This window comes from Geospiza fortis, unplaced genomic scaffold (genome assembly GCF_000277835.1).
Source record: "Geospiza fortis unplaced genomic scaffold, GeoFor_1.0 scaffold23, whole genome shotgun sequence".
Lineage (NCBI taxonomy): Eukaryota > Metazoa > Chordata > Aves > Passeriformes > Thraupidae > Geospiza > Geospiza fortis.
The window spans coordinates 667,225-694,576 of record NW_005054303.1 but is presented as its reverse complement, the minus strand read 5'-3'; the positions used below and the strand labels follow the sequence as shown (position 1 = coordinate 694,576).

The 27,352-nt window shown below is 35.2% G+C and overlaps 1 protein-coding gene across 3 annotated transcripts; it reads left to right on the top strand.

Annotated features, from left to right (window-relative positions):
* Nucleotides 1–2,108: 2,108 nt before the first annotated feature.
* Nucleotides 2,109–27,352, top strand: TRIP11 (thyroid hormone receptor interactor 11). Of its 3 annotated transcripts, XM_014311867.2 has the most exons (19): nt 2,109–2,180; nt 3,129–3,239; nt 4,318–4,593; nt 5,410–5,478; nt 6,189–6,354; nt 8,238–8,600; nt 9,278–9,318; nt 10,183–10,386; nt 11,397–14,426; nt 14,636–14,776; nt 14,993–15,186; nt 16,131–16,294; nt 16,620–16,723; nt 16,961–17,060; nt 20,723–20,804; nt 21,599–21,713; nt 22,354–22,476; nt 23,753–23,900; nt 25,255–27,352. In XM_014311867.2, exons 3-19 carry the CDS (start codon nt 4,489–4,491, stop codon nt 25,461–25,463), a joined length of 5,358 nt encoding a protein of 1,785 aa, XP_014167342.1. In that variant the 5' UTR covers nt 2,109–2,180; nt 3,129–3,239; nt 4,318–4,488; the 3' UTR covers nt 25,464–27,352. The 3 variants fall into 3 exon arrangements, with proteins under 3 accessions (XP_014167342.1, XP_030922084.1, XP_030922085.1); XM_031066224.1 differs by lacking the exons at nt 2,109–2,180; nt 3,129–3,239 and having other exon boundaries at nt 4,358–4,593; nt 10,195–10,386; XM_031066225.1 differs by lacking the exons at nt 2,109–2,180; nt 3,129–3,239; nt 5,410–5,478 and having other exon boundaries at nt 4,358–4,593.

Below are 27,352 nucleotides of genomic sequence, written 5' to 3'. Positions count from 1 at the left end.
CGGTCGCGGCTTGGTGCCTTTCGCGAATGCTGCTGCCTTTGCTGCCTTTGTTTTTGTTTTTACTCCGCTCTTGTGATCTCAGGATCTAGAGAATACACAAATATAGTCCCAGGCTCTAATAGCAGATGTTAATCTGGTTTAGGGTTATTATTGAGAGGTTTCTGAATTCCGTGAAGTGTTGTGTTGCTCCGGAATGACAGCACTCAAACAACACTCTATTTCCTTCCTGTTTGCTTAGTTTAGATAAACTCTCAGTTAATTAGCTGCTTTTACACCGGTTCCATAAAACTGCAGAGTTGTAGTACAGAGGTTGTTTTGCCACTGGTGTGATCTAAGTCTGACGTGTCACAGAGGCAAAGGTTCAGTGTTTGTCAGTGTTTTGTTTATATTTCAGTTGTGCCCAGAGAAACCTGTCGGGTTCTACAATTCCCCTACAGCTAAGTAGGAGAACATGGCCCTTGCTGTATAAGGATTAGAGGCTGGAGTGATTTATCTTTAAAACAGAAATTTAGAGAAAAAAAAAAATAAAAACACAAAAAAACTCTCAGAGACATCAGAGTGAGATATTCTATAAACCAATAGTAAATCTGTTCTGGAATATAATATTTTCTTCCTATTTTTTGTAATGACTTTTGGTTTTTTTGAAAAAAACTTTAGTTAAGCTGTTGTATAATGTGGTAATAAGTATCAATAGATTAATATCGCTAGTATTATCATTGTGTAACTATAAATTATTTTAAAAGTTAGCTTCCTCAAAACAGTGTTAAGAATAGAAACTACAAAGAACAGCTAAGACTTCTGCATAGTCATTTTAAATGTGGAATTAAGCAATTCTACTTAGTTTACAATCTCTCAACTATGAAGCATTGTGAAAGAATATTTTATTTTCCTGAGCTGTGCAGTCATGTAGGGTATTTGTTTTGCTTTTTTGAAGGATAGATTGTGAACTCACATTGGTGCATGAGTTTGTGCAAGAGAGATGTACTGATGTTTAGTAGTTCCTTGCAGGTGTGCTTCACTGCTGGATACTGCTGTGGACAACTTCAGTCTCCTAAAAATTTCAGGGTAGTACATTCATATGGGTGACTAGACTCCAGGGTGTAAAAAATCTAGTGCCTTCCAAGTACTCTTCTGTAAAAACTTTTAAATAATATGTGGCCTTTACAACACTTTTCAAGTAGTTCCTTACAGTCTGGGGTTTTTTAATTTCCTAATTGGTTAAAATTTGCTAGGTTTTAATATTATCCCTTACATTCAGTGTTTTGACTCCCATCAGTTGTTTGTGGATTATGAACTTGCACATCTTCCATTTTGCAGTTTTCATGTGTAGATTGTTTCCTCTGCAGTGCTTGAGCTGTCTTTGTTTTAAACAGCACATGGGAAATTATGAAATATAGTATTTACTTGGAAATTTTACTAATTTCCAATTTTGAAGTATTGTCAAGGTTGCTTTATAGTCAATTCAGGATGATTTCTCATTGCTAAAAGGAAATTTGGAGTTTCTGTCCATTAAAGGTAGGACATAGGAGAAGTAAACATAGTCAATTTAAGGAAGATTGATCATTAAAATGTATCTGGAATTACATGCTTTTTCTATTGAATAAGCTGGGATAGCAGATGTATCCCCTTTTTAGAGACAATGAGTCTTATGGGGTTGATGTTTTGTTGGGTGTGGGTGGTTTGGGTTTTTTCTGAAAATTCAGTCACTGTTACGTGTATTTAATGGAATTAATACTTGTTTTGAAACTTAGCATGGCATTACAGAGAAACACAGCTCTTAGGTCAGGAACAAGTCTGAAATGAGAAACAGATTCAGGGACACAAAATAGTCAATAAAACATTTTTATCTCCCTTACTTTAAAGTTTAAATCTATACTAATCTGTTAGGGTTTTGATTTGATTTAAAGCCTAAATATGAGCGAACTAAATTAGATGCAGGAAGACTGTCTGAAAAAGAATTCTTACAGTGTTCTGATAAAAACAGCTTTTGATATTTACCTAGGGATGAACGTAAAAGTAGTCTGAAGTAAGATATGTATTAATAACTGGTCTTAACAGATTGAAAGGATTGTAATTAAAATGAAAATTTTCACTTTCTTTCAGATGCAGCAACAGAACTCCATGTGTCCAATTCTAGACTCAGAGAAATAGAAAGTATTAATGCAGCACAAAAGCTTGAAGTAAGAAATTTTAGATCATTATTTTGTAATTAAATGCAATGATTATGATTTGTTTTGTATGAAGTTGAAATATTGCACTGAAATATCCTGGGTAAATCCAGAAACAAGGGTGACAGTGGTGTTAGAATGTGACTCTGGTTTTGTGCCAAACTGCCATCACAGTTAGGAACACACATTTTATTTAGGGGCAGACATGTTTATTGGTGTATGCATGTGCTACAAGTTTTCATCTTTTGCTAACTGTGACTGTTCCTGCCCTGTCAGGACTGCAGCAGTAGGCTTGGCTCTGACAAAAGTGGGCATTTTCCCTGGTGCTGTTCTCTCTCTGTTGTCCTGCTGTTTGGTCATTCTCGCGTAGGCTGCTTGTGCCTCTCCAAAACCACTTCAAAATCTCATGTACCCTCATGGAAAGTGACTTTCTGTGCTCTTGAATAGGACTTGTTGGTCTTGTGACTTTCTTTATGTCTCTAAATAAACAACTTTCATGTATGCCTTCAGGCCTCAACAGGATTGTGAAGTTAAGATACTATTTTGGGGATATAACTGTTCCTGCTTGTCCTCTTTCTAGTTTCTTGCCATCTGCTCTTGCCTGAGGTCAGCGAGAAAACACTGGATATTAGCTCCAGTTTGTGCTTTGTGGCAGTTCTTAAATTCTACCTGTGGATCTTGCTATGATGTGATTCAGCCCTGACTTATTTAATTCTTGGCATTTATCTCTGGTCATGGCAGCCCTTTTTTCTGAAAGTGAGCTGGAGTCCATGTCATATAAAATTGGAAAGTTTGGATGTGACCATGATTTGGGGCCCACACATTGCTGTTACTGTGTGTTTGAATGAAGTAACATGAGACATCTGTACAATTTAACTTTACTGTCCAGTAGTTTTGTGCTTTTCTGATTCTTTAAGGACTGTTCTGAGTTTACCAACATTCATTTCTCATTTGTGCTAGAATGATAGACTGAAAAAAGTCTGTAGTGACTTAGAGGAAAAGCATGAAGCAGCAGAGCTGCAAATAAAGCAGTTGTCTATCGAGTACCGCAGTCAGCTTCAACAGAAAGAGGTAAGACACAGAGTAAAATTTCTGTGTGTCCAATAAACTTACCTGTTGTGCTGTTTAGTGCCTTTGTTCTAGTGTCTGTTCTCTTCAAGGGGAAATACTGGTCACAGCTATGGCTTCTTGGTTTGTTAATGTAGACTAATACCTATTTCATCAAATCATGTAATGTAAGCCAAGCTGCCAGGAGACAGTTGAGACAAGAGAAAATGCTCTGGGAATGTCGGGCAACCGTCAGAATTTCTGTTGTTTCTGGGATCACTCTGAGAACAGACACTCTACTGCTTTGTATTGCTGATTCAGTTACTTTAAAAGAAGGCAACAGGAACAAATTCCCGTTTGAAACAATTATTTGGTCTTCAGGTATCATTATTTATCTTAACAATATACAATTAAAGAGAACAGAACTAGCTTTCAAAATTCATAAAATGTCCCTTTGTGATGGAAGCATCACCTTTATAGGCTATTGTATGAGATTTCATAGACCTAAATGAAGAAAGTTGCCAGTGTGCTGAGATATACACAAAAAGGAGTTTCATTTCTGATTTGTTCACAAATTCATGTGGGAACTAGAGGAAGCAGAACTATGAGATGTATGAAATTCTGCTTGTTAAATACAATAACAGAGCTGTTACAAGAAAATTACATGCAGCTAATTTCACTTTATTGTAAGTAAGTAAATTTTCACTACATGGAGTTGTTAAGCATAAAAGAAATCAATTGTAATAAAAATAACTAGAAAATCATCATATATTGCTTAACTTTCATATCTGAATACCCTCTTTTATATTTAATTATTTTTGTATAAGTGGTTAGCCTGGATATTGCTGTACTGCTTGTGTACCTTTGCTGCTAAAAACCCCATGTTTTTGTCTGAGGTACTTTATAACACTTGAGCTCAAGGTGGGTTTTTTTCTCCATTGTGAGAATGTTTGGAATTTTTTTCATATTTTTTAGTGAAAGTGATCAGTTATTTGTGCTGGGGGTGTTGTTTGGTTCACATTTCATAAGGCCACAAAGGGTAAAGTAGAGTGTATTTTGATATTCTTCTTATTCAAACATGTATTTTATTTTGTATATCCAGGTGGAAATCAGCCATCTAAAAGCCAGACAGAATGCACTACAGGAACAACTGCAGAAAGTACAGACAGCTGCTCAGACTGCTCAGCTGGGAGCTGGTGTTTTGCCAGCAGCCACTGCATCGGCCTCCTATGTTGCAGAGGTCAGACATTCCTCAGGTTTTGAAGGAGATGACATGGATTTTGGAGATATAATCTGGTCACAACAAGAAATAAACAGATTATCCAATGAAGTTTCCAGGCTTGAATCGGAGGTTGACCACTGGAAACAGATTGCAGTGGTGAGTGGTTTCTCTTCTACCCTGCCCTTCCCTCTCCCCTCCAAATTAATGTTTTCATTGTATTTGGTGGATTTTTGAAAGTTTGTGCTGAAAAATTTCTAGAAGCAACATGTTGTGATGGAAAAGATGAAACCTTTTGTGCTCTCACATCACTAAGGACATATTCAGTGACTAACTTCCAAATGCTTTTTTGCAATGCTTTTATGCATGATTTGTCAAGTTAGGTAAAGGATTTCGTGAACATTCACTTAGAATGCTACTTCAGGGTTTCATTTCTGTTCAGTCTTTCAAAAAAATACTTCCCTTCCCCTTGGGTGTGTTACTGACTTTTATTGATAGCACAGTACTGTTCAAAGTAATGACTGGATAGTTGCATGCTTTTATACTTTCTCTTCTCCCAGTCCTTGATATGTCAGTTATAATTCATGGTCTGTTGAGACAAAAATGGATATAATCTTTCTAGCTGCTGCTGATGTGAGTTACCATTTTTCAGGTATAGCCTGATTTTAGAGGTATACTTCTCCCATGTGAAAATACTCAAAACTAAGCAACCCTGTTGTCTTACTATGAGCAATAACACCTCCACTCCAAATTTTTACCCATTATATCTAGTAATGTAATAATAAAAATCCATAAAAAATTAAAATGTTTCCATTAAAATGTATTTTTTTTAAAATCAGAATTACAATGGATTTTTATTTTGCTGCATGTTAGCTTTGTTGTTTTCTACTTTTGAGTATCAATAGAGGAACCACTTTGATAAATACATGTATTTATCACATTTTTCATATGGATATATGGTTTGGGTTTTTTTAGTCTTCCAAAGTGCAAGGCACAAATGATGCTGAACAAAGTGAAATATGCAAACTACAAAATGTTGTTAAGGTAAGATGACAAACTAATCTTCTTGTGCTGTACTCTTCATGGTTTTGTATGTGGTGTAAATGGTGTATGGTTTTGCACATGACTTGTAAATATTTTAACTAACACTATTATAACGTTATTAAAAATGCATGGGGGCATGTAGTAGCATAGCAACCCTTCAGTCAGCAGTACAATATTTTAAAACAATTACTCTGAGAAAAGGTGTTTGTATGATTTGATTATTACAGTATGTTAGGTTGAAACAGTGACATTAGTACTTACAAGGGCAAATCACTTTGTGAAGCTGTTGATGAGTTATGAGAGTGTATTTTAGATACACAGAATAATTTCTGCCTTCTCAGAAACACATTGCCTTTTTTTGTTGAAGGTGCAAAATATGGATTTTACATGTCATCCTAGAAAGTTACTAAAAATGCATTCTAGTGTATCCACTTTGTGTGTAAGACTTGTAATTGATTTACATTGGTTTAGTATTTGCTCTTGTGGAGAGCATACTATTTGTGTAAACATATTTTTAAAAGGAATTTCTTTCCACCTGTTTAAAAAATCCCAATCAACAAAGATCAAAACACCTGACTTCTGTGAGAAATCCTTCAATAAATCCTTGAATTAGACTGGGGGAAACTTCTTTCTTTTGTATTGTATTATTTCTGACATAAAAAGACACTGTGCTTTATTTTGCCGTTTTGTTTCTCTAATGATATTTTTAGGAGCTCAAACAGAATTTAAGTCAAGAAATAGATGAACATCAGCATGAGCTGTCAGTACTGCAGGATGCCCACAGACAGAAATTAGTAGAGTTAAGTCGTCGACACCGAGAAGAGCTGCGTGAATATGAGGAGCGAATTGAAGAACTTGAGAATCGGTTACAGCAAGGTCTCTGTTACCATATGCATCCTCTTTTATTTTATGTGGAGTGAATTTGGGTTAAAATGCTGAATATGCATGTAGCAGTACAATATATATCAAATACATGATGTTTTGAATTTAAATTTCAATTTCAGTTCAGCTTCATATTTAAGACACGTGTCCCATATCTTTTATTCATTCTGGTTGGCTTGAGCACTGGAATGATAGCATTTCATCTGTGGCATTTGTCAGTCTGGAGGGTCATTTTGCATACATACCAATTGTTGTGCTCCGAATTTTGCACTTTCTGGGTTGGTTTTTTAACTTAAACTAAATGTAGGTAGGGATAAGACATACTGAATTGAAGATAACAAAGTAACAGGACAAAAAATAACTTTTTTGGGAAGTACTATGTGCCAGTTGGGTTACTTGACAAAAGCTCAAAGATTGGGTGGTGAGATGCTGGAACAAGTTGCCTAGAAAAAGTGTGGATGCCCCTTTTCTGGAAATGTTCATGGCCAGATTGGATAGGACCTTGAGCAACCTGATCTAGTGGGTGGCATCCCTGCCCATGATGATGCAGGTGTTGAAACCAGATGTTCTAAAGGCCCTTCCAACCCAAACTGTGCTGTGATTCTACGATTGCCATAAGGGCCACACCTTAATGTGTGGCATAACTACAATGTAGAAGCTCAGTAGTTCCCACAAATAACTTTTTGTTGCCTTGTAAGTATTTTATCCTCCTTAAATATAGTCATGCCAGTTAGGTTTCCTCAAGAGGCTTCTCTGCACAAATACATAAGCTTTACCTGTAAACCTCTGTATTTACCTGGTAAAACTTGGACTTTTAGAGAGTATATACTCTCCTTTTGGAACAGGAGATCTATTCCCTTCTTGGAAAGAAGGGAAATTTTTTTTACAGCTTCTCTAACTTTAAAGGTAGTACTGATGGGAATTTATTCCTTAAAATCAGATGCTTCTTAAGATGTAAGATGTTTTTTCACTTCACATACATACACCAGCAGGACTGATTTAAGGAAGTTGAAGGCAGAAGTCCCTTATCTTTTGCATCACCACTTATGTGCCAAATGAATACTGCTAGTGGCTTTTGAAGAACTAGAATATTTTATATTTTTATTTTGGTCATTCTGTCTGACCACATAATAGGGACTAGGGCAGGCTCAAGTGTTGGAGCTGACACAGAAGTGAATTCACAAGTAGTGTGCTTTCATTTAACTTTTTTTTTTCCTGTACTCTTCTGATGATGTCTTTTTGTACTCTCTAACTTATGTGGAATTATAGAAGATTTTACAGAAACATGAATGTCAGTATAGTATGAGAGTATGATGGATCTGTAAAAAGGTTAATTCTGGAAAATGTTTTTCTTAGTTGAATACCTTTGTGTATCATTTAGCAAATTATTTGGAGCAAATTTTTCTCTGTAACAAGTATTTGGCAAACCTTTGAAATGTAATTAATTAAATTATAAGTGGATTTGCATCAATCTGAATTAGATGGGATTTGATAAATTATTCTTAGAAAATTGAGAGATTCCAAATCCTGATAAATTAGACTGTCATCTCCTCACCAAGACAGGTGGGGATCAAGTATATTCTAATTAAATTGCAAACAAAGCGTCTTGCAACACTTATATTTAAAATTATTTTGAGCCATGCATGTGAAAGTATTCAAAAAGCTCCTTGTCCTACCAGGATATTACTGTCCATACCAGTAATATGTATAGCACAGCTTCAAATGTTAAACCTATTTAACCAAGCTTTCTGTTAATGATGACCTGTCTTTGTTTTATTCTATCTCCCTCTGTCTGAAGAAGAGGTGAAAGAAGAGAAGTAAAAGATCTAGAGTGATGGTTATGATTAATATTGCAAATAATCTCTTTTGTCTTTTAGATGGTGTGAGCACTGATGCCGTGGATGACCCTAAAATTCCTGAACAGAAAAAAAAAGCTCAGAGTCCAGATGGAGGACAGGTGGAAGAGTTGCAGGTTGTAAAGGACCTAGAGGAAGAAATAAGAAAATTAAATCACAAATTATCTTCTGCCAAAGCAGAAAACAAAAATCTTCTGAAAGAGCAAGAATTTGACAAGCTAGAAAAAATCCAAATAGCACAAGATTATGAAAAGCTTAAATCTGACTTTGATGCACTTCAAAGGTCTGTGGCAGAACAAGATGCTCTCCTGAAAGAACAGAGGCAGCTCCAGTCAAAGACGTCACTACCACAAGATGTTGTCAGCCTACAGCAAGCATTGTTAGGTACTAAGAATAGGATGTTTTATTACTATTTTTTATTTTTAGTATATTTTCACTTCTAAAACTCAAAATTTATTTGAGTTTTGAATTTAAAACTGAATATGAGTATGTGTACTTTTAAAGTATTGCTGTTTTAGAAAAGCATTGTCCATTGAAGTAAGGTGAAGCAGAAAAGAGAATCCTGTTAGGACTAGTGTGGTTGTCTTAGGGGCTTCTGATTAGGGAAGTAATCATGTCTGCCAACTGTTTGGTAGGGGTTTTTTTCCTTTAAAAGTAAGTAAGCCTCAATAGAAGTTGTTTGTTTAAATTCAAAGAGTACATTTTTGTGTGTGTATAAAGGTAGTCAGTTGCTAAGATCTTCTCCTTAAGGAAACAGTAACATACCTGTTTAAGAAACATATCAGTAGGTAGAAAATACTTCAATATTTCATAACTGATGAACTCTAGTGCCAAAGTCCTCCTGATGTGGGATGAGTTGTGAAAGTAATACTCTGCTTTGAGGTGGTGACTGATGGTATGTTTGAGGCTTTTATGGCACTGATGCTTGTCATCACAAAATGCTGTGAAACTATTCCCTTTGGAGCAGCAGAGTTCTATTTGGACATGGTGGGAGAATGGTTTTGTTTTATTGTTGTTTGAAAAGTAGTAAATTATCTATTTGATTTCATTTTCCTTTATAGAAGCAGAAAATGAAATAGCAAGACTTTCCAGTTTAAATCAGGTAAAGCAATTTCTAAATTGTTTTTTTCTTTTTTTTCCAACATTTGCATTTCTACATAAATAGCAATGTAATATAAAAGGAAATAATTGTAGTCTAATTCTGTAATTATATGTGGAATTTATAGAAGCAATATATTTTTGCTTATGAAACTCCACAGTGTGTTCTATTAGGAAAACCATTCAAGTTCTACCCATCTCATTATTGCCTAGAAAGCTGTAACATACATTTTCAAAGTACTAATAGTGCATTCTGTAAAATATGTCATTTTTCACTTCTGCTTTAGCATGTTTCAGTTTTGGTACTTACCAGTTGTGAAATATTTCCCTTCTGTGTAGTACTCATAATAATACTGCATTCCATCTTACTGATGAAGTGAGGCAGTGGAACATATCACACCTTTAGTTCTTGGTGTTGTTGTCTTGGTCCTTTATGAACTCTTGAGAGATTTGGTTTATTTTACTTTGTATCCAGTAGTATTTTTCAACTGAGTTTTTCTGTGTTTTGCATGCATTCAGGAGTTCCCATAGCATTGTTCATAATGATGTTTAGATGCCCTTGATTAAAACTTCCATCCCACCATGCAGCCTGCTGTGTTTAGGGTGGCTCTTGCAGTTATAATAGTTTATCCCAGCTGTCAATCCATACCTTAGAGGTGGATATAACTTCTTACCATACCCTGGCTTTTTGTGCAGAAGTTTATACACTCTTAAACCAAGTGATGAAGAAATAAATGTGTATGTATGAATGGTAGAAATACTTCCCAGCAAAAAAAATTTAACTGGGGTAGTATTTATGCAGACTTAGAGATTCTAATGTAATTTCAGCAAGATAAAGTCTGATATTTACAATTTTTTTTATTTTGAGGGACTTGAGAAGGAACTGACAAGTGCACAACATAAACATGAGAATATTCTTTCTTCGAATACAGAGGATCACAATTCAGAAATAAATCAGTTAAGACAAGATTTGAAAAGGAAAGAACATGAATTAGATGAAAGTGTTGCTGAAAGAGAAACATTAATAGCAGAATTGGAAGAACTAGACAAGCAGAATCAAGAAGCTACTCAGGTAATAAATACTACAACTAATTACTGAACTACTGAATAAATGTTTTGAATTCTGTGTATGTGTGTTTGTCTTTTAAGTTGATCTTTGAACATAGATAGCAGGGAAATATAAGTTATCTTTTGAGGCCTAAAAACAACTACTTGAGGCCAGTATTTCTCTATATCTACCATGTCAATGTGAAATTCAGAAGTGCAAGTAAAACCCATTTGTTATAGACAGAGAAGAAATATAGCGTGTCAGCTATCCATAAGAGATGTTACTTCATGAAGTCCAGTTAAATAGTCCCTGATTTTTCATTGCAACATTTCTGATGAAATTTATCCTGGTAATAGTCTGATCTGTCTTAGTGTGCATTACAATGATTTTTGAAACTTTTTCCTTTATAATTTTTAATTATTTAGAAGATTTAAGTAACTTTATTGCAAGTTCTTTATAATATGAGCATTCGTGAAATAAAAAAGTCACCAATTATATTTAATCAGAATTAAATTACACCTCTTTGTCAGAGTTCCAGTATATTTGACCTGTAATTTGAGCTGCAAGCCATGTGTTTTCAATTTTATTGATTCACCAGTGAGTCACTTATGAAATGAATCCAAAGTTGAAACAAAAAGTTGAAAATAGAATATACAGATAACTTAAATGTAATGCCACTCTTTTTTTTAGCAATGGATGTTTGCTGAATTCCAAATGTCTTGACAAATTCTGACAGTTCTTTGTTTTTAAGAAGGTCTTTTTTTTATTTCTTCATTTAGGTAGTTAAGGTTCTTTTAGAGGTGGTGTTCTTTTTTTTTTTTTTGGTAGTGAAATGTAATGTGTTCTTATTTGATATTTGGTTTTAATTAATTTAGCATTGACTAGTTGATCCTACTTGCCAACTTATGTTGGTGACTAAGAAACATTTTTTTCCTCTCAACTTTTTTTTATTGTTTAGAGGATAGAAGTGAATGAAATGCATAGTTCAGCTGCTTTTGCTACCCTAATGAATTCTGTTTTGTGTTCATTTCCAGCATATGATTACACTGAAAGAGCAGCTGTCGAAGAAACACACAGAAACTGATAGTATCATCAAACAGCTGAAACTTGACATAGATTGTGAAAGAAAGAAGGTATCAGAATTGGAAACTGAGAAGTTGAACGCTATTAAAGAGTTAGATAGTCAGAAAGAAAAACTAAGCCACTGTTCATATGCACTTAATGATTTGCATATAACTAAGCAGCAGCTACAAGACAATATTAAAGATCTTCAGGAACAATTAAGGAAAGCCCAGGAGTATAACTCGCATAGTAAAAAAGAAATTGGAGAGTTGCAGCAGAGACTAAAAGAAAGAGAGGAGGAACTTCATGTATCCTTGAGCAAGTTAACAGAAAGAAGTCATGAGGAATCTAACTACACTTGTCAAGATCTGATTCTGAAAGAAAGAGAAGTAGAAATTGCAAAACTACAGAATGATGTTTCAGAAAACAAACAAATAAATGAAGATCTCCAGAAATCTCTGTCTAATCTCAGAATAGAAAATGGAAAGCTGATGGCAGCCATTGAAGAACTAAAACAGGAGTTAAGTGATGCCATTTCTGAGAAAAAGAAAGTTCATTTGGAAAAAGACACTCTTGTGGAGGCTTTGAAAATGGAGAAAAGGCAGTTAGAGAGTGAATTAAACGAGACAGAGAAGAGGCTTTTGGAACAAGCACGTAATTATGAGCAAACTATTGAGGAGTTATCAAAGGCGCGTAGTATGGATACCAGTGCCCTGCAGCTCGAACATGAGCGCCTGGTGAAGCTTCATCAAGAGAAAGACTTTAAACTTGCTGAGCTTAAAAAGACCATTGAGCAGATGGAACTTGACCATCAAGAAACAAAGGACATGTTGACTACTAGCTTAGGAGGACAAAAGCAGTTGACGGATCTTATAAAAGAGAAAGAGGAATTCATTGAAAAATACAAAAATCAAGCCTTACAGGCGAAGCAGGAACTTGAGGAATATATGAAAGTTTCAAAAAAGCAGGATGTCTTAAAACAGAACTTGGAGGAAAAAGACAGAAGTCTTGCAGTCATGAAGGAAGAAAATAATCATTTGAAAGAAGAAATTGAACGGCTTAAGGATCAGCAAAGTAGATCTACACCTGTGGTTGAGCCTAAAACTTTAGATATTATTATTGAACTTGAAAGTGAGGTAACACAGTTAAAAGTGATAAAGAATAATCTTGAAGAAGAAATAAAAGTTCACAAAAAAACAATAGAAGATCAGAATCAAGCAACAGTGAAACTTCAGCAGTCGCTGCAGGAGCAGCGAAAGGAAATAGATGAGTCCAAGCTGCAGTGTCAGCAAATGAATGTCACACATGAAAGACTATTTTTAGAAAAAGATGAGGAAATCAAAAATTTGCAGAAAACAATTGAACAAATTAAAACTCAGTTGCACAAAGAGAGACAGATTATTCAGACTGATGCTTCTGATCTTTTTCAGGAAACCAAGGTTCAGACTCTTAATGGAGAAAATGGAAATGAAAAACATGACTTATCTAAAGCTGAAATTGAAAGACTGGTCAAAGGTATCAAGGAAAGGGAGATGGAGATTAAGCTGTTAAATGAAAAGAATGTTTCTCTAAGTCAGCAAATTGATCAGCTCTCTAAGGATGAAGTTGGTAAACTTACTCGGATCATTCAAGAGAAAGATTTAGAAATACAAGCTCTTAATGCTAGAGTTTCCTCAGCTTCCTACAGGCAAGATGTTCTTTCCCTTCAGCAGCAGCTGCAAGCTTATGTTCTGGAAAGAGAACAAGTACTAGCAGTTCTAAGTGAAAAGACAAGGGAGAACAGTCAGTTAAAAACAGAATATCGTAATATCATGGACATGGTCGCTGCTAAAGAAGCAGCTTTGGTGAGGTTGCAAGAGGAGAACCGAAGGTTATCTAATAGATCTGAAAACAGCAGTCAAGACATGTCTAGAGAAACTATTCAGAATCTATCTCGTATCATTCGAGAAAAAGACATTGAAATAGATGCCCTAAGTCAAAAATGCCAAACCTTACTGACTGTCTTGCAGACATCCAGTACAGGTGCTGATAATGGGGCAGGGGGTGTGAACAGTAACCAGTTTGAGGAACTTCTGCAAGAACGTGATAAACTGAAACAGCAAGTAAAGAAAATGGAAGAGTGGAAACAACAAGTAATAACCACGGTCCAGAACATGCAGCATGAGTCAGCTCACCTCCAAGAAGAGTTGCACAGGCTGCAAGCACAAATTTCTGTTGAAAGTGATAGTACTTCAAGGCTGCAGGTAGATTATAATGGCTTGATTCAGAGTTATGAACAGAATGAGAAAAAGCTGAAAAGTTTTAGTCAAGAATTAGCACAAGTTCAACACAGCATAGGACAGCTTTATAACACTAAGGATCTTCTCCTGAGCAAACTGGATTTGGTAACACCATCTGTGGCAACAGCTGCCACCGTTTCACAGCTTTCAGGTGTTCAATGCAGTCCTCCTGAAGCACTCAGTGAGGAATCCAAACTCCTTCAAAATGAGTTGGAACAACTGAAAAAAAAGTTACAAGAAAAAGATTCGACTATCAGGATTCTTCAGGAAAACAATCAGCGATTATCTGATTCTGTTGCTACAGCATCAGAGATTGAAAGAAAGAGTCAAGAAGGAACTGAATCAGAGATGAGACAGATGAAAGAAAAACATGATGTGTTACAGAAGTCACTAAGAGAAAAAGATATATTAATTAAATCTAAAAGTGATCAGTTACTTTCCGTGAGTGAAAATCTTAGTAACAAAGAAAATGAAAATGAGCTTTTGAAGCAAGCTGTAACTAATCTAAAAGAAAGAAATTTAATTTTAGAAATGGATATTCGAAAACTGAAAGAAGAAAATGAAAAAATAGTTGCAAGGTGCAGGGAGAAAGAAACAGAATTTCGTGCACTTCAGGAGACTAATATGCAATTTTCAATGATGCTGAAAGAGAAAGAGTTTGAGTCTCACTCAATGAAGGAAAAAGCTCTTGCTTTTGAGAAGCTGTTGAAAGACAAAGAACAGGTATGTACGTTCATACTTATGATTATCTCTTCAAACTAGGCAAGTTCAAAATAATACGCTTCCTGGGTATTTTTCTGTGTTGCAAGGCCATAGACGTCCTGCCCTTTTCCTCGTTAGATCAGTTGTATCTTTACACTCTTCATGGCAAAGACTATGCCTCAGGTAAAATTATTGGCCATGTTTGAAATATTTGTTTATGTCTTCAACAGGGCAAGACAGGAGAATTGAATCAGCTGTTAAATGAAGTTAAATCAATGCAGGAAAAGGCGGTTACTTTTCAGCAAGAGAGAGACCAAGTTATGGTAGCACTCAAACAGAAGCAAATGGAGACCAGTGCCCTGCAGAGTGAGGTACCACCAAATAATTTATAGTTGCAAGAAATAAACGAAAAAAGAATAAGAAATTGCATCTGTAATTTTTTTTTATTATTTTAGTATCATTCACTTGTTAAAAGCACTTAAAATTAATACCCTCGCAGTGTGCTTCAATGGATATGTGTTACATTTTTTACTTAATTTTTTTATATGAAGTGGTAGTCCAAGCAACTGAAGGTATGTTCTACACAGGTGCAGCACTTGCATGAGAAGGAGCAGCGCCTAAATCAGGAACTGGAGAGGCTGCGGAATCACCTTTTGGAAATGGAAGACTCCTACACCAGAGAGGCTTTAGCTGCAGAAGACAGAGAGGTCAAGCTAAGAAAAAAGGTTTTGATTTTGGAAGAAAAACTTGCATCCTCATCTACTGCAGTGGAGAATGCCAGGTAGTCTTAGATATCACAGTTAACTAAACTGATGCTGATGCCTCTATTATACTGAGCTGCTATCCTGTAACATACTAAGCACTTGAAAAAGCCAAAAGATAGGAACTTTTGTTACTCTGAATCACGAGGGTGATTGGAAATCTACTTGGCTACTGTCAAGAATTTAATGTATTTCTCCTTTTGCAGCTATTGAAACCTTACATCATCATCATCAAAGGGGCTTAGAACTAGAAAAAAAATCCTTAACCCATCAATTTAGCAGTGTGTGAAAGTTTGAAAGAGTCTTATTTTATATTCTGCAATGCACAAATGTTCAGTCTGTGACTGTCATGCCTTGTGAATTGCTTTAGAGACACAGACACATTTGTACTTTGTGCCTGATACCATGGAAAGTTTACACTGCTGAGAACTTCCTTCTTCATAGTGTAAACATATAGAGCAAGATGCACTGAATTTCTCATGAGTAGCAGCATCTGGGAGGCTAGAATATTTTTGCACAATGGGAAATTAAGTGGAGCATTCAGTCATTAGTAAGTAGGAAGATATACTGAGTTCTTGGAGACTGGGGTTAAAAGTAAAAACTGCTAGAAAGACCTATTCATTCATAGTAATTGAAACTGACAACTAGGAAGATACAGATTTTTTACTTTTTTTTGTAAAGATGCTGTTATAATAACAAAAACTAGAATTTTTTTCTAATGCATTTTAAATAAAAGAAGTTAATGAGAATTTTTTTCTTTGATTGTCAAAATTTTGTTGCAAGACTTCTTTTACATCTCTTTTTAGGTTGGTTTTGTTTGTTTATTTTTAAAGAGGAATGGGGGAAAATACCATAATTTTTGCAAGTTGAGCTCAAAAATTTTGGTACAATGTTTTTTTGGTGGGGTTTTATTTTCACTGTAATAACTTCTGTTATTTAAGTATTGTATCTTGTTTTCATTAAGCCATCAGGCTAGTCTGCAAGTTGAATCTTTGCAAGAGCAGTTAAACCTGGTTTCCAAGCAGAGAGATGAAACCATGCTGCAGCTGACCATCTCCCAGGACCAAGTGAAGCAGTATGCACTGTCTCTGGCCAACCTGCAGATGGTACTAGAGCAGTTCCAACAGGGTAAGGTTTGTCAAGAAGTAGCAAAGATTGCAACAATTATTTTGTAGCTGAATAGTTACCATATTTTGGTTCTTTTGAAGTATTAGTTACCTCATTTCCTTTTTGATAGCCTGAACTACAGAATATATTCTCTATTAAAAAACTTGAAAAAACCAATTCTGTGAAAACTGTTGATCAATATCACATTTATGGAATTTGAATTCCACCTCTACCTCGAGAAAACCAGATATGATAATGCTGAGGTTTTGCAGTTGCATATCCCAAGAAGAGTTACATGTTGTAAATTAAGATAGTTTTGTTTTGTCTCTTATTTTTAATTCTTTAGAAGAAAAAGCTATGTATTCAGCAGAGCTGGAGAGACACCAAAAACAGAGTGCAGAATGGAAGAAGAAAGCAGAAAACCTAGAAGAAAAAGTTGTATCACTGCAGGTGGGCTGAATAATGAAATGGAACCTTGTGAAACTAAATTGTAATTCTTCACTGAGCAAGCAAAATAGCATTTTTCTGCTGACCCTCTATTTTCTGAGGGTGTTTACAATCCAGTTATTTGAAAGAACAAGTAATTGCAGTCTCTTCATCTGTTATGTCTGATGTGTGGGGTATTAGGGTAGTTGTGATAGTGATTTCCCTGCTTCTCTTTTTGTCCCTTTCCTACCCTCTATTTAGGAGAGTTTAGAAGAGGCAAATGCTGCTCTGGATGCAGCATCCAGGCTTACTGAGCAGCTTGACATCAAAGAGGAGCAGATTGAAGAACTTAAGAAAGAAGGTAACTACATTTTTTTCATTTCTGCTTAAAATATTTCAAGTAGCTGAGGAGACAATGTAGTATTCCTAGAAACTTTAAAAAATTCATATCCTATGAGGAACTAATTCTGTTCCGCATTCTGAGGACTTCCTTGTTTATAAAGCAAGTGTGAAAAAGTATGTTCACCTTCTGTTAGAGATCTTTCTCAAATGAAAGCCCTGTAGAAGTTTTTTTTGGGTTTTGGGGGCTTTTCCCTGTAAATACCAAGACACTTGATTTAGCTCTGTAAGTGTCTTTTTTAAAAGTTGGTGAAATGCCAAATGTTGTCAGATTTTCCAAAGCAGCTACCATATTTAACATAGATACAGAGTACTACATAGATACAGAGTACAGTTGGTAAGAGACATAGAGGCAGCAGCTCTTGCACAGATGTGACTGCCATCTCTGCTGGGTGCAGTGGTAACTCATGCTTTCAACATAGGCAGCTAATTATTGCTATACCTTTTTAAATTATAGTAAGTCTTACTCTTGCAATAAGTGTTTTCTTGAAGCATTCTTGCTTATGACAGATAGGTGGTGTGAGATCTCATTTGAAAACCTTCAAGATTCCAGCAAGAGCTCTACAAAAAATAGTCTATTGCTTTTCTGCTACATATTTGAATGTGTGCTTACTTAAATTTAGTTCTCTCCAAATGCAATTTGGCATCCAAGTGGGCATCATAGATGTGCTTCCTGAGTTCACATATGAATTTTATAAGCTCAATTAAATTTCAAACTGCTACATAATGTACAACTACTGATCTGTTTTTGAATTGACTGATCTGTATATCTATGTCTCGCTATGGACATTTACAGCAAAAATTCACAAATCCTGGATTGAAATTAACTTTGGCATAGGCAAATACTGCTCTTAAATGGGAAGTTCTTCATTACTGTTTATTTTGTTGTTAAAACCTTACTTAAGAAAGCAGGAGAGGTTTAAACTCAGAGAGAAAACTGAGTATCAAGCAGTGTTGTATTGGCAAGAAATTTACTTGATAAAAAAATTGAAATGGAATTGCTGCATAAAGGAAACAGCACTTTAATGTTGTTGTAGAGTAAATAATGACTTTTATAGAAAGAAAAAATAACACTTCGTATTCTCTATTTATACAAGAAAACATAAAATGTCTTATTGCATATTGGCCAAATACATTCCCAGACACAGCTTTGTTAGCCAAATCTTTTGAAGGATTTCTTCATGGATTTTTTGGCAGAAGAAGTGATTTTAATGGAAAAGTATAAGATGTACCAGATGCAGTTTTCTGGATTGCCATAAATGGTTAACAAATTATTGGACACTATAAATGTCTGGTTTACAGCAGTCCATGCTGAGTTTTGGCTCAGGACCTTTTTGTCACTTAGTCTTTTCATACACCCCAAGTACATGTTTAAGTACTTTTCAGCTGTAGGATTCTATTTTGGAGGGAAATGTTCTATTTAAAAAATATTTTTAAGATAAAGTTGCATAATCACTGTGGATAGGATATAGCTGTGTAGTGGTCCTGAAAAGTTGATCCTCTTTGATATAAATTTTCATTTAGATTATTAACACTTTTCATTTTGTTTAAATTATTAATACTTTTGTTTTAAGATCCATCATAAAGGAATAAATGAAATTAATAAAAATTGAAAAAGCAGCTCACAGTTGTTTTACTTTGTAGAGAAATAGCAACAGTGTAAAATTTAATTGAACTTTGTTTTCAAATGCTGCTTGTTTATCTTTTTGTGGCATTGGTAGTATAACTGTCTTTATTCCCTTCTGTTCTATGGACATGCAAATAACAACTCACCTATGCATGCACCTGCAGCTGAATCATTCTATAATCATATTGCCTATGTTTTCCTTCAAGTATTGGTGTCCTATTTAACCATATTTACAAAATAGCATAATTTTAAGTAAATGTAAACTTTTAAACCATGAATTAATTATCCTGTGCCTCACCGTGGTGTGTTGAGAGAGAAGTGCTGAAGAGCAGTCACATTATTGGAATGGAATTTGATGCATATGGATGTAGTTGTTGCAAAATAGATTGTTGTATAATACATGTTTTCCTTTAGTTTTACTTGCTTTGAATGAGGAGCTTACTCTGTGTGTTCCTTGAATAAGAATTTTCCCAGCATGACATTAGACTGTTCTATTCTGTACACCTTAAAATTCATATTTGTGAAGTAAAATGTTTGTATAAAGATGTGGAGTACAGGAGAACAGGGCGCATTAGGTTACATCCATTTCACAGCCTGGCTCTTTGATGTGTATACATACGAAATCTCTGTGTGAATTCTCATGGGGTTAATTAATTAATTTCAGTTGAGATCAACGTAGTTGTGGCATGCACTTATTGAAGATTGAAAGTTGTGGAAATGAGCAGAATCCCTTTGCGTGCACCACAGAGTATTTGAAGAAGATTGTAAAAATTCATAAAGTCATTTTTCTTACAAAGATGTTAGAAATTAACTATGAGATAGATGAAACAAAAGTGTATCTTTTGTGGCTTTTTAATGAAGCATTTTTAACTAACATGAGCCCAAAAACTGTTAAAAACTAAGTTGACCAGCAGTTTTTCCAAAGGATTTGGAGGTAAGCATTACACCTCGTAGGGAGACAGGAGAAAAAGTTCATCCCATCTGCTTATATCTGTAAGGTAGAGTTGGTCTTCACATGGACAGTCCATTTTACAGTATATTGGTCAGGTTTTTGTGTGTGAATAAGGCTTAATTGTACTTTTATTACACTTCAGGGGGGTAGTATGTTGCAGAACCCCAGTTTGGTGAGAAATGACACTTTTGCTGTTTTTCTGATCTTAGGCCACCTCACATTCATTGACTTAGAATTCTGGCCTACTTATTCAGCTTGCAGGCCATGATGCCTGACTGAAGTGTTTGCCATTTTTCTCTCAGTCTTATTTTTGGTTCATGGCAGCTGTGACATTTCATCTCTTCCATTCATGTTTTTGTTGCCAAAAGCAGGGGTAATCTTGCATATGTCTGCCTCTGTTGCTAGTATACTGAATTTTGAAGCGCAACACTGTTTCTATGGTGCATTAGTGTGTCTCAGCATGCTATTCCCAGGGCTTGCATCAGTCACAGGAGTGGGAAGGGTCCAAATAGAACAGACCCTCAACAAGCTCCTGATGTTGCTCTGCTAGCAACTAATGCATCTAGGAAACTGAAGAACTCCTTGGTGCTTCAAAGGGGCAACTTGATGGTCGGGTACACAGAATACCTGGGTTTGGGTAATATTGGAGGTTATGGGCAGAGATCAAAAAGACCTGATGCCACCATGGAATTTGGTCATTATGAAAAAGATTGCCACCACATGACTACAGACCTTGCTGAAGAGTTTCTTTCTAGTTCTGTGTTATTTAGATAGAAAAGAGCAGTTCATGAGACCTACTGCAATGGATTTATTTAATGTGTGGTCCTGTACTTCAACTTTGAGTATCATTCCTGAAATTTCAGCTTGTGGTTTCAAATAGCAGTGACTTACTAAGTTGACACCTTTTTTAAAAAATCACATTGATTTTATGGTTTTGTTTTTTATTTAAAAGCACCACAGCAATATTTATGAAGGTAGCTATTACTGATCAATTTTGCAACAATGTTTCAAAGTTTTTTTCTTTTTTGTGACATTACATTTATAGGTGAGATCAGAAGAGAAATGTTAGAAGATATGCAAAATAAATTAATGAACCTTATGAACAGCACAGAAGGAAAAGTGGATAAGTAAGTCTTTAATGAAAGATTTGGTCTAAGTTTTTGGGTTTATTCCTCTCAATGTACGAATGGCACTCACAGTTGCTGGTGTAGTAGAGGACTGTACTTCTGTATGTTGCCTTGTAATTAAACTTCTATTATTTTGACATTTTTCAATTGCTTGGTGGTTGTAAATAGTCATTTTGATTAGTAAAACCAATAGATATGTGACTTTGGCTCACGGATGTGTTTCTTAAGCAGAAGTGCACTTCTGTAGCATCAGCTCTGCAAGTGGAGATAAGAGTTCTTAATGAACATATTTTATAATGTTCAGGGTGTGAACAGCAAGCCTTTTCATGTGTCTGCATCACCTGTATGTCATGTAAATCTCTTCCTTGGTGCTTTTTATTTTTCTTTTCTACCCAGCAGAACTGGAACAGGGATAGGCAGATGGGCTCCTCTGCCCCCTTCATTATGTCTTGGTTTGGGACTACACAGAGCTTTCTTTTTATATGCTCTGCTGAATCAAGATCTTAGAACAGGCATTTTCCCTGACTGTAGTATGTACGTCCAAATTTGCTTATGTTACCATTCAGTTTCACCTCACTGCATACAATATTGCTAATACTGCCCAAATCCACACTGGTTATGAAATGTAATAACTTGGAGGAAATTGGTGAGGTACCCTTTAGTTATTTGTATTTGATGTGTTTATTTGTGTTACTGTAAATTAGGCAAGTGTATGAGGAATAAATGCATCAATATTATGGTGTTAGCTGTTACACAATAGCAGCTTGTATAACTTACCTTCTTTTATTCTGCAGACTGCTGATGAGAAATCTCTTTATTGGACATTTTCATACTCCAAAAAATAAACGTCTTGAAGTGTTAAGGTTAATGGGAAGTATCTTGGGACTGAAAAAGGAGGAACTTGATCAGGTAATACTGTGCAGAAAACAAGGCACTTTTTTTTTCTTTTCTTTCTTTTCTTTTTTTTCTTTTTTCTTCTTTTCCTTTTTTCTTTTCTTTTTTTCTTTTCTCTTTTTCCTTTTTTTCCTTTTTTTTTTCGGTATCCTTACCTGAAAATAGAATGACTTGCTGCTGAACTAAATGTCCCTGCACATTTTCTGGGGAAAGGGTGTTTTTTCTTCTTTTGTCTTACCTTTTTTTTTATATGGTACTTTTTAATGTTTTTTATATGACGATCTTCATCTTTTGATAATGTTGTTTTAATAGGGTAGATTTCATTTTGCTGAGGGATGCTGATGCAGAAAGGAAAGGATTTTATGCTGTTGTGTAGAGTACCTGTAATATATCAGTTACAGAAAAGTAAGCCTGTTATATATGTACCAGTAGTTATTGTGAAAAATGTGAGGCTTATGTTTTTAAATAAAGAGGCAAGTTTTTAGACTGCCACCTTTTTGGGAGTTGGAGAATATGGTTTTGACAACAAAAATTTGTATTTATCTCTAAGAGTGACACATTATGTGGCACTGCAGCTTGTATTTATTCACTTTCATTTATGTGCTGCTTTATTTTTGTTGTTTCCTAACTTTGTTTTCTTTAAATACTTCTCTAGTTACTATCTGAAGAGCAAAGAGGAGTTACAAGATGGGTGACTGGCTGGCTTGGTGGAGGAGCTGGGTCAAAGAGTGTTCCTAGTACACCTTTGAGACCAACTCATCAGAACATTTTTAATAGTGTAAGAATTAATCATTCATTCTCTTGGTTTGAGTGGAAAAATGGGGAAGTTGCATATTAATGCCCGTGTTTGGTTCATCAGTATATTGAGCTGCATTTACTGGTGCTGGTGTATCTTGCCTTAATTGTTTTGTGCAACTGCTTTGGCAAAAGGTTTTTTCCTGCACTAAGGAAATATTTAGACATTGAAAATTACACAGTGATAAATCTTGTCTTATAATACAGAAGACAATTACTGTTCCACTGGTTCCTGGCATCACTCTTCTTACAGTATGGACTTCATCTTGCAAACTATGAATGCTGGAAGTTAAGTATATGTGAGAGTATGGAATTACACAATTCTCAACAGTACAGAATATGATGACATTGTATTTTGATGACTATGTTCCCATATGTCCTTTAAATTTAAATTGAAAAGCTTTTTCAGCTGCTGCAGCTAATGCCTCTTATGTACAGCATATAAAAGTGATATTTTAAGTTTTCAAATAGTTTAAAATAACAGATCTCATAGCATGATCCACGGGAGCAGTTTATCTATGGAACTTTCCATTTTGCAGGCCAGTAAATAATGTACTCAAGGACCAAGCACTGAGGGATTGGGGTTTTTGAATTGACTGGTTTTTTTGCTCAGTTGAGCTAGAAATGTTGAGAATGGATCTCTGTAAATAATCTTGAAGTGTAGGGATTGGTTTTTTCTCCCTAAAAGAGTGCAGGTGCATAGGCCAGTAAAGGATGTGGTCTGATTAACTGTAGAAGTAAAAGAGAAAAATTAATGCTTCTGTGTGAATAGGACAGACTTTATTAAGCCAAATTTTATCTTGTCATGCTACTGACACCTTAATCATTCCATGCTTCCTTTATTTGAGATTCTTTATGAAATAAAGCATACAGGGGCTTTAAGAGAAAAGATTGGGTTTTATGTGTTTCTGGAGGAGAGATTGGTTGAGTAAAGATTAAGGAGGTACTGTAATGTCAGTAATAGCATAGAATTCTTGAAATAACTGGCTTAAATCAGTCATGGAACAATGGTCGAAATATGTGTGTTATCTTTAGAGTTTATCAATTTTATATAAATGCTTCTTAGTGAGACAACAATAAAGAGTGTATTTTGAAAATAAATTTCATAGTCACTCACTGAGGACTGCTTAGTACTAAGTAGAAGTAAAAAATTGATTGCAGGCAGTTGACAGCTTTTTATTTTATGTATATATGTATTTTTGATTTAGTGCTTTTTACCAGAGCATCAGTGAAATATAGTAACTAGTAGCTTCTTATAGTCTTTTTCAGAACTGTTCGTGAAATTCCTTGAAACTGAATCTCGCCCAAGCCTTCCCCCACCCAAGCTCTCTGTTCATCACATGAAACCTTTAGGAGCAGTAGGAACTGGTAAAACTAGCAGTACTCCACCCAACAGTCAAATGCAAGGTAACATTCTAATCTTTACACAGAACATAAATAACTAAGGGTGGAATTTTCAAGAGGATTTTAATGCTTCTGTGCTTCCTCACTTGTAAATTAAGAACTTGATTTCTTCTCCCCAGCCATGTCCTACTTTTGTCTTTTTTTTTTTATTCTTCTCTGTATTCTTTATTCTTCTTTTTCTTTTATTCTTCTCCTGTCTCCCTTCCCACTGCATCTATACCTCACTTTCTAAACTCTCAATACAGAAGATTAGAGGGACCAAATTCTCTTTGATATAGGAAGGATTTAACAGCACCTGTTAGAGCCAAACAGTTGCTGTGCAGACAACTTCATATGGTGTAGCAGTGAACCCAGTCCTGATTTTCAGAATCCCTGTTGATCAGCTTGTGTTGAAGTGAGTGAAGAATGCAAGTAAAACAACTTTGCAGCATCTCTATAGAACCTGGTTGCTCAGAGAGGACCAAAATAAAATCAGTTAAGTGTATGGCCTGGTATGAAATCTCTGTAAGCTGTGCAGGAGTGGTGACTTTTTCTAAGACAGAGAAAAGTTTGGCTTATAGTATGCGTGTTAAATTAATGTACTTTTGTCTTAAATAATTTAAAATTCAAATCTTCAACTTAGCTGGTCCAGTTTGATCTTAATTTTTTTACATTGTTTAAGACTTCACCTAAATATAGACCTGCTGGTTTGCAGAAGCTTGTTTTGTTTGGAACTTAGCTGTAAACTCAAAAGAAAATTAAAACAAAAAGCCCTGAACACTAAACCCCTACATATAATATGTATGTACAGAGATAGATGCTAAAAAACCCTCTTCCAATTCACCTAAAGTAGTTGGATGTTACAAAGTGCTGTTTATTTATGGGGTTTTTCTTGGGGCTGACCCTGGGGAAGCTATGCCATGTGTTGGCAAACCTTCCTGTGCTCTGCATTGTAGTGCATGTGCCCTTACACCTCTGCACAGTGCTGGAGTCAGTGTGACAGAAATTTCATGTCTGGCATTGCAAAGGTGAAGTGAACTGCAAAGGGTGTTCATGTGCCTGTCAGATGTGCACATTTTCTTGGGTAGCTTGAGCTGTTACAGAGTTTTGGTGGTGGACTTGGCACAGTTGGAATTGATTTTAAGAGTCTTCTCCAACCTAAAGGATTCTATGGTTCTATGAGAGTAGTCAGAGACAATGAAAATCTTTGAAGGTGTCTACAGTCCATGGCCAGGAGATTTTCAAGGACTTACACGTTGCAGACGTAATAGGCAGTTTTAAAACGTGTCTCTGAACAAATGCTGAAAAATTGGATAGATTTAGGAATGCTTTTTAACAAAGTGTTTTCACTGTTAATTTGGGATTTTCTATATTCCAGATTCTCCAGTCTCAGGAATGGGTAGAAGACCAAATGCAAATCCATTTTTAGCACCTCGATCTGCAGCAGTGCCTCTCATAACACCAGCTAGTAGTTCTGGACATCTGCTTATGAAACCTATTTCTGATGCATTGCCTACTTTTACACCACTGCCAGTGTCCCCTGATGCCAGTGCTGGTGCTGTATTAAAAGACCTCCTAAAACAATAGATGACCTTGTATCAGTACGATGGTAGCACTTTAAGGAAAATGAGAACACTATGTTGTATATAATTTACCACAATGAGGCCTTCTGTAAAAAGTCATGTATTTGATTGCAATTGTACTTTGCTTTTCTTGTACTTACAAACTTACCAGTGCTTCAGAAATTCTAATGGTGGAATGAATAATTGCCTTCTGTATAGCAGGCATTCATTTTGGGTGTGGGTTAAATATTTAAGTGAGAAAAAAATCTATCTTGTTGCTAGATTGTCACAAGACAAATTAAAGGATTTTTAAACCTTAGGTATACTGGGTTATTTCAGATATGCATAGACAGCATTAACTCTTTGGTGTTGAGATTTGTTTGTCCATTAAAATGATCTGCCATCTATGTTCAAGAACCAGAAGTAAAAAAAAATAACCACCCAATTAATGTTTTTTATTTAATGTACTTTTGGACATGTATCTCTTATTTCCAAGTTTGATTGCATTTGGGGGCAATCTGAGGCACATTAATCTCTTTGCACAATGATTTGGTGTGCCCCCCCCAGACTAACAGCTGCTTTCAGCAGTCCAACCCATCAGCACCAAGGAGTTAACTATGGAAGTGAGGCTTCACATCCATGTGAAGAATGGGTAATTTAGCAGATTATACATTCACATATATATAAAGACACTGCTCTAATGGTCCAAGGTGTATGTATGAGAGAATTTTTATCTTGCAAGATTTTGTAGATGCAAATATAGACTTAAAGCTTGCACATATGTATAGAATTAAAAGGGAGGAAGGTGCTTGCTTATCTCAAATGTGTAAATAGGTCTTTGTACAACCAAGGCCAAAGTCAATTATTCTGTAAATTTTGCTGTGATAACTTGTACACTTTGTTTAACAAGTAAAGAATGAAGTTGCATAGTAAAGAATGAGTCATCCTCATAGTGAATCTGAGATAAAACATCTTCAGTTTAAAATGTGTCATTTCTATGTCTTTTTATATGCCTCTCCTTGTTAAGTCAGTGTTAAGATAACTGTTGTGCAAGTTCTATATTAGAACTGTCAACCTTCTTCATTTTCATTAAGGTTCTGGATAAAATTTTTCTAAGAGTTATATTTAAATGAAACTAATTAGTGAACTTGTACAGAATCAACCAAAATAATGCAAGAAATCTTTGCATTTATTTATATAGAGGTCATATAGTGAATTTCGTTTATTGTCTTGAAACCTAGCAGAGGTTTTTTTATTTGCTGTACTTACTTTAAGAGCTGTTTGAATCCCTTTTCTCCAGTATAGTAATGTTTCATGGAAGACTTAGCAAATTTGTAACTGCATTGACCTAGCATATTGGATTTCAATTTTAAATTTTTTACCCAATTATGGACAGTTTGGCAGTTTGATTTCTAAAAAGACAGCAGCCACATATTTACCAAAGTAAATTCTGTGTTATGTAATAAATGTAATGAGAATCTCAAATTACCTCAGCTGAGAATATTACAGTTAGATACTTCAAATGTACATCTTCATTTAAACTGGACTGGAACAGCTACTTTTTTTTTCCTATATAGCAATTATAAAGAAAAGTGAAATCAGATGGCTTCTGTGCAATCTCTCTTGGTCTTGTAGTCATGTCTGTTTAATTATATATAGCTGCTTCACAATAAAATTGCCTTTTGGTGAGCCAAAGCAGAAGGAAATGGTTAGTTTTTAAAAATTATGTGACTTATGTGTTGTAAATTATAAATGGAGTCATGCTGCTCACAATTCTCTGAAGATACTAACTGAGCAGTTCTTAACTTTTTTAATGCATTTTTTTCTTCTTTAACTGCAGAGAACTTAATATGTACACATTTCTCTTTCAAGAAGCTTTCTAAATTGCAATAAAGAGAACATAGTAAGACCATT